Raw genomic sequence first — 18566 nt, 5'->3', positions numbered from 1 at the left:
CAATCATATTTAATGGCATGTATATATGTATATTCACCCACACACATATATACATATTCTCAATCATTCAAAATATTTAAATGGGATTCTTCATTGGGTGGCATGGTCTAAGGAACATTGGGAACAAAATCAGGATTTAAGTTTCAAGTGATCATTTAGATGAAACTAGTCAACAAAAAACAGCACAGGCCTTCAGTTCTCTTCCTTCTTAATGTCTTTCAACTTCCCATGTTCCCCTTTTGAAAAATGATATTTTCAGTTTCTTTAGCCTGGACATGGAGGTTATAGATATTGTTTAAATTAAATATTTCATTTATTTTTTAGTTTTTATAACTAGATGATCCTTCTCTATGAGGAGCAGGTGTTTATTTTGGCCTAAAGGAATCTGATATTTTGTAATAGTCTGTAGATCTGAGATAGTGGAGGGAGAAGGGGCTAAGACAGGAAATGGTTGCACTTCCAACTTCTGTCAGTGGCGTCTCCTAACTGACTCTGAGCCAGCTGTAGATAAACTCAGGAATTCCCACATGCTGCTGTCTTCAGGATCCTAGCCAGTCAAGAGGTTACTAAACTAACTGCATCTGCAGCTGGCCCAGTGCCGGATCCAATTTCGCCTGGTCTGCTTCTAAATCCATTCAGGATTATACCTAATCCAACCCCAAAAGTTAGTGGCAAAGATAGATTCGAGACTTTTTTTTTGTATTTACTATTTTGGAATCTTCCACCTACATTTTTCTCTTGATATCCAGAGGCAGTATTGGGGGCAGCATGGACTTGTGGAAAGAGAATAAGCCCCGGGGTGAGGAGACCAGTGTCCAAGTCCCAGTTCCTTAAATTTCCAGCTAAATGACCTTAGACAAGTCAGTTTCTGTGTCTCATCTTCTTCCCCTATGAAATGAGGTTAAATTACTTCTCCTCCCTCCCTTTTAGTCTGTGAGCCTCATGTAGATCAGAGACTGTGTACAATCCAATTTTAGTATAGAGAAGTAGTGGCCTACTGGAAAGAGTCAGGGTCTGGGAGTCAGAAAACCTGGGTTCCAATCCTGATTCCACTACTTGTCCTCTGTATGACGTCAGGCAAGTCACTTCACTTCTCAGTGCCTCAGTTACTTTATCTGTGAAGTGGGGATTAAGAGTGTGAGTTCATTGTGGGACAGGGGCTGTATCCAACCTGAATATCTTATATCTACTGCAGTGCTTAGTACAGTGCCTGGCACATAGTAAGCGCTTAATAAATGGAATAAAAAACATCCATTCCGGTACTTAGCATAGTGCTTGGCATATAGTAAATGCTTAATAAAAATCATCATTGAGAGATTATTTGGGTTGGTTTATCCACATGCCTCTTGCCACAGTTGAAGCTTATTCACTTTTGTGGTTTTTAGAGTGGAAAGCCATTCACTTCTTTTCATAGTTTCCTTGATTTATTTAGAAGGCTGTCATTAAATTTTTCCTCCATCTCTCCCCAGGTCCACCTTCTTTTTTTCTGGGCTGTATTTTTTCCTCTAAATTAAAAAGTGGAGTGAGTCTTTTTTTGTACTTAAAGGATGTGAATCTGATGTTTTTTGAAGGACCCAAGGAAAATGGATTTTTTCCATCTTTTTTGGAACTCTCTGATCCATTTTCCCCTGTCTAGTTATTAACAGAATATCAAAGGATAAAATGTGCTATATTAACAACTGGGAAGAAAAGTGGACTTTGAGAAAATACATTACATTTTAGAGGTGACTTGAAATGGCTCACATTTGGGAGTAGACATCAAGTGGAGTCAGTCTTTGTGGCTGTTTTTTAAATACTGGAAAAACTGAACTTGAAGCCAAACAGTATAGCATCCAAGTGGCAGCTGTGGGAGGAATGTGTGTGTATGTATGTGTGTGTGTGTTGTAGGTGAACACACCTTCATGCCTGATTGGAGTGGGTGGGCAGCTTTGAAGTCATGATGCAGAAACACATGTGACCCAGCAGATTTGAAAGCCGATTCTTTTTTTTTTCCCATTCTGAACCTTGACCTTTCTTTAGCTTATTCAGCAAATTCAGTAAGGTGACTAAAAAAGGGCTAGGAGACCGGAGAAAAAAATGTTAGGCAACAGTGCAATTCAAATCCCTCAACAAAATGTTCTCCATTCTCCACAGTGTGGGAGAAGAGCAGGCAGTGGAGGCCTTAGACTTCACTGCTCCTTTGGTAGAGAATAATAACAGTAATAATAACTGTGATATTTGTTAAACTCTTACTATGTGCCAGGCACTATACTAAGCACTAGGGTAGATGCAAGCAAATTGGTTTGGACCCAGTCCCTGACCCAGGTGAGGCTCAGAGTTTCAATCCTCATTTTACAGATGAGGTGACTGAGGCACAGAGAAATGAAGTGATTTGCCCAAGGTCACATAACAGACAAGTGGCAGAGTCAGGATTTGAACCCATGACCTTCTGACTCCCAGGCCTGTGCACTATCCACTGTGCCATGCTGCTTCTCAGAGAACGAGGCTAGCCTGTATGCAGAAGCACTGCTCTTTTGTACAATTTAGCTGCCTAAAGTGGGTGGACTTTAGGTGTGGTGGAGACAAAGCTTTGAGTACCCACCCACCCCACCCCACCCGCCCGGCAGCAATTTTATGGCTCATGCAGTGCTTTTGACATGGCACAAGAGAGGTTGATGGGGTGGGTGGGCAAATCTTGCTTTGGCTGTGAGCCTAGGCAAGGCAGGGGGACAGACGGATGAAGAGTTTCTTCCTTCAGGTGCCTTTACAAACATGAGAAGGAGAATTGAGCCTGCAAAAATTGTGCAAAAACAAATTGTTTGAGCCAAAAATACCTATAAATCAACCAATTCTTGCCCTTGTTTGATAGTTGCCTCTAATTTATTTTCCAGGTTTTGATTAATGTAAAGAACTACATTTAAAAAATGCATCAGTTGGGGTTCTGTCACCCTGTTTATCCCGGCTCTGCCACTTCTCTTTTGTTTGCCCTTGGGCAAGTTACTTAACTTCTCTGTGCCTCAGTTACCTTATATGTAAAATGGGGATTATGACTTCGAGTGCCATATGGGACAGAGACTGTCCAACCTGATTAGCTTGTATGTACCCCAGCACTTAGAACAGTGCTTCACACATAGTAAGCACTTAATACCACCATCATATTACTACATAATTTGATATATATATGTATATGTATTACGTTCCTCATATTCGAAGAAGATGCTGCTGATGTTTAAGTTCACTGATGAGTGAGTGTTTGCCCAAAACGGCCAATGCTGAATCCATAGTTCCAACCACACTGGGAATGTAAAAAACTTTTCCTTAGTTGTTGCTTGTGCTTAATGTTTGCAGAACCTGGTTCTGTCTTCTCTTTTGCCTCCTTATCTCCCTCATCTCCCTCATCTCCTTCAACCCCTCAGCATTTGTGTACATATCTTTAAATAATAATTTTTTTAAAAAAATTTGTATGGTATTTGTTAAGCGCTTAATATGTGCCAGGCACTGTACTAAGCACTGGGGTAGATATAAGCTAATTAGGTTGGTCACTGTCTGTATCCCACATGGAGCTCACAGTTTTAATCCTCATTTTACAGATGAGGTACTGAGGCACTGTGAAGATAACCGGCTTGCCCAAGGTCACACAGAGACAAGTGGCAGAGCTGGGATAAGAACCCAGGTCCTTCTGACTCTCAGCCCTTGCTCTGACCACAAGACCATGCTGCTTCCAACATTTATATTGATGTCTGTATCCCCCTCTAGACTGTAAACTTGCTGTGGTCAGTGAACTTGTCTGCCAACTCTGTTGTACTCTCCCAAGTGCTTAGTACAATGCAGTGCACATAGTAATCGCTCAGTAAGTACTACTGATTGATAATCTCCCTTTCCATGTGAAGCTCTTGCTCCCTTCTTTATGGCAGTGTGCCATGCAGGTCTCTGCTCAGCAGTTGATTCCCAGTTTTCAGCTGGGACACAGCCTTGCCTGAGACTTTGTTTCACCGTGTTCTTAAAACGTTCCCTCTGCCTTCCTACTTTCGGTTTCCCAATTTCAGCTCTCCATTCAGCGGCCATTTAAGTTATTAATTATTCAATTATTCACCCATTTTTGATTAACTGGCTAATGCTGACCTGAAAACAAAGTTATCTTTCTCTCTACCCTCCTACCCAAGAATGTTTTATGGTGAAATTCATTGTAAAGAATGAAAGCAATCATATCTGTTTTTCTTCACTCATAGTCATTGAATACTTCTTAATAGTTTCACTTGACACATTTGGTTCCTTCTAGGGGTGTGTGAAGTAATGTGAGAGTTGGGACTGAGAGTTGTGTAGTTACTTTCAAATAGATACCTAGAATTAGTTTACTTCCTAATTATGTAAATAACCTCAGGTATGGTCCTGTATGAAGTAGAGTGGAAAGATTTTTTTTTAAAGTGTCCTTAAAAAAATCAGTGATGGGAAATGCTTTTTCCCCTTAATAGACTGGGGAAAATGCACATTAGAAGATTCTTCATTCCTATGAATACTACCTTTTCATTATTCTAGTTACTGTTCTTAGTTCAGTATTTGCAGCTACCTAACAGTAAAATAACTCTCCTGCTTTTTTCTACTTCTGTTTCTCAAACAGTTTAAGGTACCCTCTAAAGTTCCAACTTGGGAAGATAATAGAGTTCACTGAGCAAGGAAAGTGAATCCCAGTTGGAAGAAAAATCAGTTAAGTATCTTCTTAATAGTCAGGAATGTTTATCATATGATGATAATGATAAGTTTAAAAAACTCCTGCATTGTTTCATGGAATGCAGCATAAGACTTATTTAAGTTTCAATCTTCCCATTTATGATGGAGCAAAATAATGTCAGTGAAAGAATAGTTGAACTAAATATAGTGAGAGCATTAATGAAATTTAAGCAGGCCAGAGTTGTGGAATTCTAAAGTTAAGGTTCCACAAGACCATGAATTTCACTGAATTTGTCCCGTAATATGTTTCTCTTCAATTTCCTTATTCACAAATAAAATTATTTTTGAAGATCATAAGGACTACACACACACACACACACACACACACACACATACAGCCTATGCAGAAGGACCTTAGCTTTTGGATCTCTTTGTCTTTTGAGAAAAGATATATATCATTGTGTAAATTCAAAGTGAGTATGGATGAATATTTATTTAAAAACCCACCCATGAACTGGGAGTCCCTCAAGGTTCAGTTCTGGGTCCCCTTCTAGTCTCCATGTACATCCACTCCCTTGGAGAACTCATTTGTTTGGCTTCAACTACCATCTCTATATGGATGATTCCCAAATCTTCATCTCCAGCCCTGACCCCTCTCCTTCCCTATGTTTTCGTACTTCCTCTGGGTTTCAGGACATTTCTACTTGGATGTCCTGCAGTGTGGCCTTGTGGAAAGAGCACAGGCCTGGGAATAAGAAGATCTGGGTTCTAATCCCAGTTCTGCCTATTGCTCTGTCAATTGCTTGCTGTGTTACCTTGGGCAAGTCACTTAACTTCTCCGTGCCTCATTTTCCTTAATTGTAAAATGGAGATTCAATATCTGTTCTCCCTCCTAGTTAAGACTGAGCCCTCATGCAGGACAGGCACTGTGTCTGAATTACCCCAGCTCTTAGAACAGTATTCGACACTTAGTAAACAGCTTAACAAGTACCATTAAGCAAACAAACCTTAAATTTAACATATCCACAACAGAACTCCTCATCTTCCCACCCAAACCCTATCTCCCATCTTTGTAGACAGCACCACCATTTCCCTGACTCACAAGCCCATAACCTTGGCATTATCCTCGACTCATCTCTTTCATTCAACCCACACATTCAGTCCGTCATCAAATCCTGTCAGTTCTACCTCCACAGCACTGCTAAAAATCTTCCCTTTCCTCTCCATCAAAAGTGCTGCGAAGATGATCCAAACACTTATCCTATCCTGCCTTGATTACTGCCTTGACCTCCTTTCTGACCTCCTTGCCTCCTTTCTCTCCCCACTCCAATCTATACTTCACTCAGCTGCTTGGATTATTCTACAAAACCATTCAGTCCATGCCTTCCCAGTCCTCAAGACCCTCCAGGGGTTCCCCATCTACCTCTGAATCAAACAGAAACTCCTTAGCATTGTTCCCTTCTATCTTATCTCACTGATTTCCTATGTAACCCAGCACTTTGCTCCTCTCAGAGCCAGCCTACTCACTGTCTTTCGATCTTGTCTACCTCACCCTGACTCCTTGCCCATGTTCTACCTCTGGAACTCCATTCCCCAATTGATAATCACTCTTCCCACCTTCGAAGACTTGTTAAAATCACATATCCTCCAAGAGGCCTTTCCCAAATTAACCTTCATTTCCCTAACTCCCTTTCCCTTCTGCATTACCCTTGCACTTGGATTTGTACCCTTTATTCACCCCACCTTCAGCCCCACAGTATTTATGTATATATCCACAATTTATTTAAATGTCTGTCTCCCCATCTAGACTGTAAGCCCCTTGTGGTCAGGGAATGTATCTACCAATTCTGTAATAATGTACTCTCTCAAGTGCTTAGTCCAGAGCTCTCTGCACAGTAAGTGTTTAATAACTACTATTGATTGATTGATTGATTGATTGATTAGGAAAGAGAAAAATGAGGGGGCTTGAGAGATTTGGTTTGAAAATATTGAGTAAAGAACTCCCCAAATCGACTATCTGGAAGGTGAAAGAACAGATTCAGCTCCAAAAGGTGATAAATCTATTCAACAGAAGGTACATCCAGAGATACTGGCCATCGGCTAAGATGAGGTATTTTTTAGTCTCCAACCAATTATTGCTTCTTTTAGTGAGAAAGGGCAGTAGAGGTTTTTCTAGATTATTATTATTTTTTTTTGCTAAGAAGCCTGAGATATATGTGTTATAGAGGGGAATGAAGAAAGTGCCAGCCTCAGGGTATATAACCAGCTGTTCTGCCAACACTGTTCAAATTAGAGAAGTCTTGTTCTATAATTTTGCCTTTCACTTGAACAAAATAAGTTTTGACAACCTGAAAATGAAAAACACCTCTATTTCCCAAGCACAAATTCTGCAAGGCAAAAATCTCTTCATAAATTATGCCTTAATCACCATATTTGACTTACCTAGGCTTTCCAAAATATGTTCCAGATATATATATATATATACATGTATATGCCTGTATCCTCACAACTGGGGACTATTTAAAAACTCTAAATCTTTTTGAAGGGAATGGATGTTTGGGAGGTTTTGTTACACTGAGCTTTTCCTTCCAACCAACTAAGCTGCTTGGTTTTAGGAAGACAGTCTTTGTTATTGCAACTATTGTCATCCATGTTGCCATTCACCACTATCAGAGCCTTGACTATATCTGCAAATATCTGGAGGTTGTTCCCCAGTCCAGATGTCATTCATTGCAGAGAACTCTCTTGAACAAGTTCCTTTATGCTTAAAACTTCCAATATAACTTCACTGAGGAATTGGACATTTCAGAAAGAAAAGGAATTTTATGTTCTTTCACATTTCATTTTCTTTTCTTCAAGTTGTGTTTTAAGAGCATGCACCTACACACCAGATGGTACACATGTGTTTTGAAGAAAGTAATTCTTCATTACTTTAAAGGAAAATGTAAACTTGGAGAACCTTTTGGCTCTGTCCTGGAGTACAAAATGGGGACAGATGCACCCTCAGTGTTTTTGGCACTCAGTTTGAATAGTCTTTGAGAAGTTGGATCCTTGAAGTGAACATAAATCAAGTTTTATAACATGTGAATTCCGGAGAGCACCACCCCTCTGATGTCTCCAGTTATATCTACAGGTTCCTAACTGTTAAAACTTCTCATCCTTTCAATCAGTCGATCAATCAATCCTACTTATTGAGCACTTATCATGTCCAGAACACTGTACTAAGTGCTTGGGAGAGTTCAGTTCAAGAGTGTTAGTAGACACATTCCCTCCCCACAACGAGTTTACAGTCTAGAACTCCACCCATTATACTGTACATTCCATCCCATATACAGTCTTCAGCCTTTGGGGACAGTCTCCTAGTGAATTGATGTGGCCAGTGCCCAAGTAACATTCTCATGATTCCAGCAACGTGAGCCAATGTGGGACAGGGACTGTGTTTGAGCCGACTATCCAATGTCTGCCCCAGAACTTAGTAAATCCTATTATCATTATCATTATAGTGACTAATAAAAAAAGGGTTGCAGTTATGGTGAAGGGGTTGATAACCTACAGAAGAGAAGAGATGGCCTTATCAGAATCTCAACTAAAGCACCAGTAGCTGATTGAAGACCCGGAGGCGCTTTCTTCATTCCCCTCTATAACACATATATCTCAGGCTTCTTAGCAAAAAAAAATAATAATAATCTAGAAAAACCTCTACTGCCCTTTCTCACTAAAAGAAGCAATAATTGGTTGGAGACTAAAAAATACCTCATCTTAGCCGATGGCCAGTATCTCTGGATGTACCTTCTGTTGAATAGATTTATCACCTTTTGGAGCTGAATCTGTTCTTTCACCTTCCAGATAGTCGATTTGGGGAGTTCTTTACTCAATATTTTCAAACCAAATCTCTCCATCATCAGTATCTCAACTAAGGACAAGTAGCTGATTGACAAATGGGAGTAGGCAATCTGGTTTTCCATCCAATATTGTCTTCCTGACATAGCAACAAGTACTCTGAGACACACAGTGAAGGAGAAGGCAAAGACGAGAGGGGACATGGTCTGGATGATAGCTAATCGAGACCCTAGCTTTGGCTCCGTTCTAGGCTTTATCTTTGACCTCCTGGATTTTAATCCAGATTTTCAGCCTGTGCATGGCTTCAGTGGCAGCCAGCTTTTCCCCCATAGTGCTGTCATTAATAGGGATTCCTGTGTCCCTGGGAAAGTAGCCAGTTTGATGATCTTTAGGGTGAGATGTAAAATTTTGCACTGGCTATTTATGACAAGGTAGATTTTGAGGTTGACAGTTAAGGACATAAGAAATGCCATTTCAAGGTCAGAGCAAAGGTCCATGAAGCTCAGTATTCTGGTAATAATAATCATCACAATAATTGTGGTATTGGTTAAGTGCTTTCTATAATAATAATAGTAATTATGGTATTTGTTGATCACTTATTGTGTATCTGGCACTGTTCTAATTGCTAGGGTAGATACAAGATATTGGGTTGGGTACAGTACCTATCCCATATAAGGCTCACAGTCTTAATCCCCACTTTACAGATAAGGGAACTGAGAAGTTAAGTGACTTATCCAAGGTCACACAGCAGACAAATGGCAAATGGCAGAGCCGGGATTAGAAGCCATGACTTTCTGACTGCCAGCCCTGTGCTATTCTGTTTCCAATAGTGACTATCTGCTGCTTAAAGGAGGAGTGTGATGTATGGCTGGTTTAGGGAAGGACTAGGTGTGGCCAAAAAATCTAGCTCAGAAACCAACATTTCTGGCCTCACTGTGTACACAGAAAGGCTGCCCCTTTTTCATCATGTTTAGTGTGATCAGGGCCTGAAACTGTTTTCTCTTTCCTCTTCTTGTTCTCTTTTCATATGAAGCTTTTGCTTGAAATTAACTTCTTCTTTGATAGTAGTATGCCTTGCTGGTCTGTCTTCGGTAAACTCCCAGTTTTCTGCTGGAATGCAGCATTATATGAGGCTTTGTTTTCCTGTGTCCTTAAAACATTTCCTCTGCCTTCTTTCCCAATTTTTGTCTTCCTGTCCCTCTCTCTTCCTCTCCCTCTTTTTTCTCTTCTTTTCTCCCTCTCCCTTCCTCTCATTTATATGAATCCTTTTTGTCACTGTCTCCATCTTGTCTGTCTCACCCTACTGTGAAGTATCCAGGCACCTAAAGTATGACCTGCAGCAAAGAGTTCCACCTACCTACTGTCCTAAATTGCCAGTCACAGAAGTTTCTTTGGTGTAGGAGAGTTCCTATGTAAAAAAAAAATGTGTAAGTTAAGAAAGAGATGAGAATAAAACCCTCAGAGATTAAAATTGCCCTTTTTCCCCCTGAAAGAATTCCAATTTTTGATTACATTGTGTACCACTTGGTCGTATTTCTTACAAAAATGTAATCACAGTGAGTGCTTTCTCAACCTTTTACAAGCACTGGTCTTTCCTTTTTTCTCTTTACTCTTCCATTTTGCAGGAACCATTCCTAAGATCAAAGCAATACAAAATACAAAATAAAAGCTGCAGGCTCAGCATGTGGACCCAATATCTATAAAGAGAAGAAATGCACACAACAGGGGAGGAGTAACTCTGGTGTAATTATAATTTTAGGCACACTAAAGTTATTATACATTATTATAGGAATTGTAGTTACTCTATAAGATCATAAAGTAGACAGTTAAGATATTTTCAGTGGGAATAATAGTTCACAGCTTTGTGAGTGGATCTTAAATTGAGTTACACTGACTAATTATATACCCTAGTTTGCTAGTCAGTTCAAATATGCAGTTAGAAAGAACTACCAATCTTCAATTTCAGAACAGATTCATCTAATGCCTACCTCCTGGTTCAAAAGAAATTCAGACACTGAGGTCCCTTCTTATTTGTGTCAATTATGGGGAAACTTGTTTTCAAATGTTGTAGATTAGTGAATAAGATATGATTGCTGCATCCCAAAATAACTCTTTCAAATTATTGTAAACTTGAGATTTTCCATTAAGCTAAGACATTTGCAGAACAAGCTAGCGATTCTTCTTTTAAAACAAGGCCAAAACTTTAGTATTAGAAGACCATGGCACGTACTTTAATCAATCAATACAATTGTATTTGTTGACCATTTGCTGGGTGCTGAGCACTTTACTAAGCAGAAAATTATCGACTAACAGGTGATTTCAAGATCTTTTGCGACATTAGGAGTTTGTGGCTTGGTAATGAGAGAATTAAGGCGCTTCTTGTGTCTCTCTGAAAAATCATCTGTTTTAGACACATCTCTACACTGTAAGCTCACTGTGCCCAGGGAACTTGTCTACCAACCCTGTTACAATGTACTCTCCCAAGCACTTACTACAGTGCTGTGCACACAGTAAGCACTCAAGAAATAAGATTGATTGATCTGTGTGGGGAATTATCAAATTTATGTGTTGAAATGTCATGGTAAATTAAGGACCATGTAAGAGTCATAAATATTTTGAACAGTTAAATGATCATTTCATTAGACTGCGCACCCCACGAGAGACAGGGACTGTGTCCAACCTAATTAATTTGTACCTATCTGAGTGCTTAGAACAGTGTTTGTCACATAGGAAGTGCTTAACCATAAAATATCATTAAAAAAATTTCCTATAAATGTGGGTTTAGCTTTAGGACATCTCTATCTTTACCTGATCTATTTTGATTATTCCTGGTTTGGCTTCTTTGGGACAGTAAAACAAAGCAAATTATTCCTTCTCAGATGCAGGGGAATAATAAGGATGGTATTTGTTAAGCGCTTACTATGTGCCAAGCACTCTTCTAAGCGCTGGGATAGACACAAGGTAATCAGGTTGTCCCATGTGGGGCTCACAGTCTTAATCCCCATTTTACAGATGAGGTAACTGAGGCACAGATAAGTTAAGTGATTTGCCCAAAGTCACACAGCTGACAAGTGACAGAGCTGGGATTAGAAGAAACCTGATAAGAGCCAGGAGCCCCCATCGGGACCTCGTATACATTTATTATGAAACTTTGAAATGTGACATTACAGAAATAACTGATGAAAGAGCAATTATGAAAATTAGGTTTTTTCCTCTCTCTAAGGATAGCTATAAAAAGAAATAACTTCGCTATTAAAAATGAATCTGCCTGATCCAAGTTCCAAAATTCCTCACTTTAATTTTGGAAATAGTGACTCCAGCAATATATGTGTGTTCAAGGTGGAACATATATCCATTGAGTGTTTTCTTCTCCATTTATCTTTGAAGAAATGGTCAAAATGAATCATGTTAAATTAAATCCCCTTCCAAGTTTTCCTCAGTTAATATCCGAGTCCCACCTTTCCATCTTATTTTTTTTAAATAGTGTTTGTGAAGTGCTTACTATGTGCCAGGCGTTGAACTAGCTTTGTTCATTTAACTCCCTTGTGACCTGGAAAGGAGCAAAGTAGAAAAAGAAGTGCAAAAGCCTTATAAAAGTCAATCTTTACAGGCGCTTATAGGGAAGGAATATAGGTCTGTACTGTGCAGTTCACAAATCAACATTTAAAAAAATTATGGTATTTGTTAAGCACTCACTATGTACCAAGCACTGTTCTAAGCACTGGAGTCAATACAAGATAATAGGGTTGGACTCAGTTCCTGTCCCACATGGGGCTCACAGTCTTAATACCCATTTTACAGATGAGGTAATTGAGGCATAGAGAAGTGAAGTGACTTGCCCAAGGTCACTCAGCAGATTAAGTGGAGGAGTCAGGATTACAACCCAGGTCCTCTGACTCTTACGCCCATGCTCTTGCCACTAGGCCATGTTGCTCTCTAATGCCAACCTATTAATGCCAACCTACACACTGTACCAAGATCTCATCTATCTCTTCGCCAACCCCTTGCCCACATCCTGTCTCTGTCCTGGAGCTTCATCCCACTACATATATGACAGTCCACCATTCTCCCCACCTAAAAAGCCCTATAAAGCCTCATCACCTCCAAGAGGTCTTTTCTAAGCCTTTATTTCCCATATTTGCCTTCCTTTCTGCATCACCTGAACTTGTATCCCTTAAGCACTTTGATACTCACCTCACCCCAGCACTTATGTAAACACCCTTCTATTCTGCCATTTCCCTCTCTGAAATTTATTTTAATATCTGTCCCCACCTCTAGCATGTAAAGTCCTGATAGGTAAGGAACATGTCTACCAACTCTGTTGCATTGTACTCTCCCAAGTGCTTAGTACAGAGCTCTGCACAAAGTAAGTGTCCAATAATTATCATTGTTTGTTCACTTGACATCATCTTTGAACACAAAGAACAACTATTTGCAGCTAGCTCTGGCTCTGGCAGTTCAGAGATTTATTTTCAATGGTGAAACCCTGTGTGATTTGAACTTCAGCATCTTTAAAGGTCACCTTTCTCAGTGTAAATCTAATTGAGATCAGTATATGTGCCATTTCTAAATTTGGTGGGGTGTTTATAAGAAAGATCTAAAATAAGATTTTTCTTTCAACTCCTTATCCTAGAAACCTTATCCCAGAACACCAAAATGCTTAAATGAAAGCAAGCCATAGCTTTGTTTTTCCAACTTAGCTGAAAGGTAAACTAAATCAATGTTGGGCTAGGCTTTTTGCAGTTTTTCCATTGTGTGTTTATGTGTCTATCTATCTACCATCTATCTATCTATTTATCCATCTCTCTATCTTCCCACATATTGTTTTTTGATTGTGTGACTGAGACATCTAGAAAGAAACTTGAGAAGCAATGTGGCCTAGTGGAGAGAGCATGGGTTTGGGAGACAGAGGCCTTAGGTTCTAATTCTGGCTCTGCCACTTGTGTGACCTTGGGCAAGTCATTTAACTTCTCTGGGCATCTGTTACCTCATCTGTAAAATGGGGATTAAGACTGTGAGCTCTACATAGAACAGAGACTGTGTCCGACCTGATTCTCCTGTACCTACCTCAGTGCTTAGTACAGTGCCTGGCACATAGTAAGTGCATAACAAATACCATTTAAAAGGAAATCTTAGAGATCAAAAAGTTGCCTTTACTGAATCATTAAAACTCAGTTATGAATAGTGTCTGAAATATAAATTCAGTTGAGAAGATTAGAAAATTCCAGTTTTTCTTCTTTGATCCACAAATTAGCAATGAAAACCTTGAAGAAAATTGGACAATTTGAGATTGCCTGAAGGAGAAGGAGAGTCTATTATGTTGCTTAATTTGCTAATTTGCTATGGTGAGTGTGGCTGTAGATGGGCTCTTAGTTCTGCATTTTTATAAAACAGTATGAAGGCCAAAAGTGAAAACATCATCTAAATTAAGCCAAATTAATACTCTTTGAAATGTCAATGTTCTAATTACATATTCTGTTTTATTTGCAGGATCATGTAATCGCCTTAGAATCAGTAAGTTTTGTTTTTATCCCATCCATTTTTCATATCCTATGCTTTCTTTTCTCATGCTCTGCTTTTTTATAGCATCCCACTGAAGATACTATCTAGAAAACAGTCCTAACAATTCACCTACAGTCCAGTAGGCAAAAAACAAAATTGTCAATGAAAGCTATATTGGTGAATAGATTTCATGTGAAAACATTTTGTATAATTAAAGCAAATTTGACAGTTCAGAACTGCCTAAGGATTAATTATATTGCAGTTTAAGTCCTTTATTTTGGCAGATCTAATTAGTGAAATTAACCCACAATAATTTGGTTGTTAGTCTAGTGAGATTGTGGGACCATTTATATATCGGGGTCTGAGTACTCTGAAATTCATTTATTAAATAGTCTCACTCATGATGCCAGAAAAAATGAGACATGAACAAAGCTAGTAGACTTTGGAGCTGCCATTTGAAAATGTGTTTCATCTGTTTTCTAAAGTACATATGGTGTAATTCAAAACAAATTTTTCATATTTGCTTTCTCAAAATAAACCCCCAACCAACAAGTTTCCTGATCAATGCATCAATAGTACCATTATGCACATGAGATAGTGTTTGAGAGAGGATTCAGGGAAAAAATCAAATGTCAGGAGCCATTTGCAAAAAGATTTTGATCAATTTTAGACCAGATTTTGCTGGAAGAGTAAACCTACATTGGAGTCGAGGCATATTCATGGATAGGCATTAATTTTACAAATATCATTGGTTTTAATAGGCCCTTTGAATTGTTATTACCCATGACAGGTATAACTAATTTACCCTTGGCTAGTTGTTTTCCTAACAGGAGATCACAAATTTAACATTTCAGTAATTTTAAAAATTTGAGCAAAGTGATAACTTTTCATGTCTGGGATTTGTGAATGTTCCCAATGTCATCCCAGCTGCCTCCTTTCACTCAACTTGGAAGGCCTCTTTTTCCACCATATTTGTTCACCACTTGCTCACCTGGACTCCCTGGATCTTTGCTGGATCTGGACTCCCTGCAAATCTTCGCTACTGCCCCACAGAGACCTCCGCTCTCTCGATCCCATCCGTCTTTCCAATAGCATCTCTCCTCACCTTGCCACCCTGTCCTCTCTTCCCACTCTCGACGATCAGGTCTCCGCTCTCAACTCCACCCTCTCTACTCATCTCGACTCTCTCGCCCCCCTTTCCCTCCGCCGCTCTCGCTCCACTAACCCACAGCCCTGGATCACCTCCTCCGTCCGCCTCCTACGCTCCTATGCTCGAGCTGCTGAGCGCTGCTGGCGAAAGTCCAAGCACCGAGCCGACCTCACACACTTCAAATTTATCCTTTCCTGCCTTAACTCTGCCCTCTCCTCCGCCAGGCAAAGCTTCTTCTCCTCCCTCATCGACACCCATGCCCGTCACCCCCGCCGATTGTTCCGGACCTTTAACTCTCTCCTTAGGCCCCCTGTTCCTCCCCCTCCCCCATCTCTCACCCCTAATGATCTGGCTACCTATTTCCTCACGAAAATCAACACGATCAGGTCTGAGCTCCCCAAAGTCACCCCTCCGCCTCTCCCCTCCCCCCCAACAACCCCCTCCCATACTTTCCCATCCTTCCCTGCAGTATCCTCAGAGGAGATCTCCTCCCTCCTCGCAAGTGCCACCCCCTCCACCTGCGCCTCGGACCCCATTCCCTCTCACCTTCTTAAAACCATCGCCCCTGCCCTCCTCCCTTCCTTAACTTCTATTTTTAACCACTCAATCTCCAAGGGCTCCTTCCCCTCTGCCTTCAAACATGCCCACGTCTCCCCCATCCTAAAAAAACCCGCTCTTGACCCCACTTCCCCCTCCAATTATCGTCCTATCTCCCTACTACCCTTCCTTTCCAAAATCTTAGAACGAGTCGTCTACAATCGATGCCTAGAATTCCTTAACTCCCATTCTCTCCTAGACCCCCTCCAATCTGGCTTCCGTCCCCTCCACTCTACCGAGACTGCTCTCTCTAAGGTCACCCATGACCTCCTTCTTGCCAAATCCAATGGCTCCTACTCCATTCTGATCCTCCTTGACCTCTCTGCTGCCTTTGACACTGTCGACCATCCCCTCCTCCTCCATACCTTATCTCACCTTGGCTTCACGGACTCTGTCCTCTCCTGGTTCTCCTCTTACCTCTCTGGCCGATCATTCTCGGTCTCCTACGCTGGAGCCTCCTCCCCCTCCCATCCTTTAACCGTTGGAGTTCCTCAAGGGTCAGTTCTTGGCCCTCTTCTGTTCTCCATTTACACTCACTCCCTCGGTGAACTCATCCGCTCTCACGGCTTTGACTACCATCTCTACGCAGATGACACGCAGATCTACATCTCCGCCCCTGTCCTCTCCCCCTCCCTTCAGGCTCGCATCTCCTCCTGCCTCCGGGACGTCTCCACCTGGATGTCGGCCCGCCACCTAAAACTCAACATGAGCAAGACTGAGCTCCTCATCTTCCCTCCCAAGCCCGGTCCGCTCCCAGACTTCTCCATCACCGTGGATGGCACGACCATCCTTCCCGTCCCGCAGGCCCGCAATCTCGGTGTCATCCTTGACTCGTCCCTCTCGTTCACCCCACACATCCTATCCGTTACCAAGACCTGCCGGTTTCACCTCTACAATATCGCCAAGATCCGCCCTTTCCTCTCCACCCAAACGGCTACCTTACTATTACGGGCTCTCGTTATATCCCGGCTAGACTACTGTGTCAGCCTTCTCTCTGACCTCCCTTCCTCCTCTCTCGCCCCGCTCCAGTCTATTCTTCACTCCGCTGCCCGGCTCATCTTCCTGCAGAAACGATCTGGGCATGTCACTCCCCTTCTTAAACAATTCCAGTGGTTGCCTATCGTCCTCCGCTCCAAACAAAAACTCCTCACTCTAGGCTTCAAGGCTCTCCATCACCTTGCCCCTTCCTACCTCTCCTCCCTTCTCTCTTTCTACCGCCCACCCCGCACGCTCCGCTCCTCTGCCGCCCACCTCCTCACCGTCCCTCGGTCTCGCCTATCCCGCCGTCGACCCCTGGGTCACGTCCTCCCGCGGTCCTGGAACGCCCTCCCTCCTCACCTCCGCCAAACTGATTCTCTTTCCCTCTTCAAAACCTTACTTAAAAATCACCTCCTCCAAGAGGCCTTCCCAGACTGAGCTCCTCTTCCCCCTCTACTCCCTCTGCCATCCCCCCTTTACCTCTCCGCAGCTAAAGCCTCATTTTCCCCTTTTCCCTCTGCTCCTCCACCTCTCCCTTCCCATCCCCACAGCACTGTACTCGTCCGCTCAACTGTATATATTTTCGTTACCCTATTTATTTTGTTAATGAATTGTACATCGCCTTGATTCTATTTAGTTGCCATTGTTTTTACGAGATGTTCTTCCCCTTGACGCTGTTTAGTGCCATTGTTCTTGTCTGTCCGTCTCCCCCGATTAGACTGTAAGCCCGTCAAACAGCAGGGACTGTCTCTATCTGTTGCCGACTTGTTCATCCCAAGCGCTTAGTACAGTGCTCTGCACATAGTAAGCGCTCAATAAATACTATTGAATGAATGAATGAATGAAAGGATCTCATCATCAATAGACCTTTTGCCATTCTAAACCCTGTACCATTTCTAAGCTCACTAATTCTGAAATCCCAATCTTGAACCATAACCCATCTTCTCTCCTGCACCCTTCCTCATCACAAAACTAGTTTTCTCCCCGACATAGGCCTCTGATAGTTACACCCACTTTATTTTGATGTCTGTCTCCTCCTCTAGGCTACAAACTCCTTGAAAACAGGGAATGTGTACATACATTCTATTGCATCATACTTTCCCAAATGCTTAGTATAGTGCTCTGCGTACAGTAAATGCTCAATAAATTACAGTGATTGATTTCTTTTAAATGGTTTTTATAAGCACTTACGATATGCTGGACATTGTACTAAGCACTGAAGTAGGTATAAAGTTGGACACATTCCATTTTCCACATGGAGTTCACATTCTTAATTCCCATTTTACAGATGAGGTAACTGAGGCACAGAGAAGTTAAGTAATTTTCCCAAGGTCACACAGCAGATACAAAGTTGAGCTGGAAGTAGAATTCAGATAGTCTTACTCCCAGGCCCATGATCTTTCTATTAGGCCATGTTGCTTCCTGTGATTGATTGATTGATTGATTCACTAAAATGGTTTAATCAGACTGGCTTTATTAGGTATTTTAAATAGCAATAATGATTTTAAAACTCTTTCATAATAACTAAAATGCTTAGTAGTTATTTTCATGCTCATATATGATGAACTCAGTTGGCTTTGCAAGTCTTAGTGGTAAAGATATTTAATGTATTTCATAATGTGCTTATGAATTTGCACTTATAGATCATAGAATTGATAAAGGCCTCAAGTAATCTGATCCATCCTAATGTGTCCCAAATACGTGATGGTTTTTGTTCTCTTAAAGGGGCTCTCCGGATGGGATTTCCACAATTTCCCTTGGAAGTCTGTTCAAAGGTTTAATAGGCTATACAGATAAGAAGTTCTTTACTATGCTAATTCAATTTTTCACATGCACTAATATAAACCCATTT

General features: G+C 41.2%; 1 protein-coding gene across 3 annotated transcripts in view; it reads left to right on the top strand.

The window, feature by feature from the left end:
* CEP128 (centrosomal protein 128) overlaps positions 1-18566 on the top strand; it is a 453487-nt gene that overhangs the window by 355848 nt on the left and 79073 nt on the right. For all 3 annotated transcript variants that reach the window (XM_039911721.1, XM_039911722.1, XM_039911724.1), the window contains exon 22: positions 13978-14001. In XM_039911721.1, coding sequence (XP_039767655.1) covers positions 13978-14001 — 24 coding nt within the window. The remainder of the gene's footprint in view (positions 1-13977; positions 14002-18566) is intronic.

The sequence above is a fragment of the Ornithorhynchus anatinus genome, chromosome 1 (assembly GCF_004115215.2).
Source record: "Ornithorhynchus anatinus isolate Pmale09 chromosome 1, mOrnAna1.pri.v4, whole genome shotgun sequence".
NCBI lineage: Eukaryota > Metazoa > Chordata > Mammalia > Monotremata > Ornithorhynchidae > Ornithorhynchus > Ornithorhynchus anatinus.
Note: the sequence above shows the minus strand (reverse complement) of the source record. Positions and strands in the feature narration are given on the sequence as shown.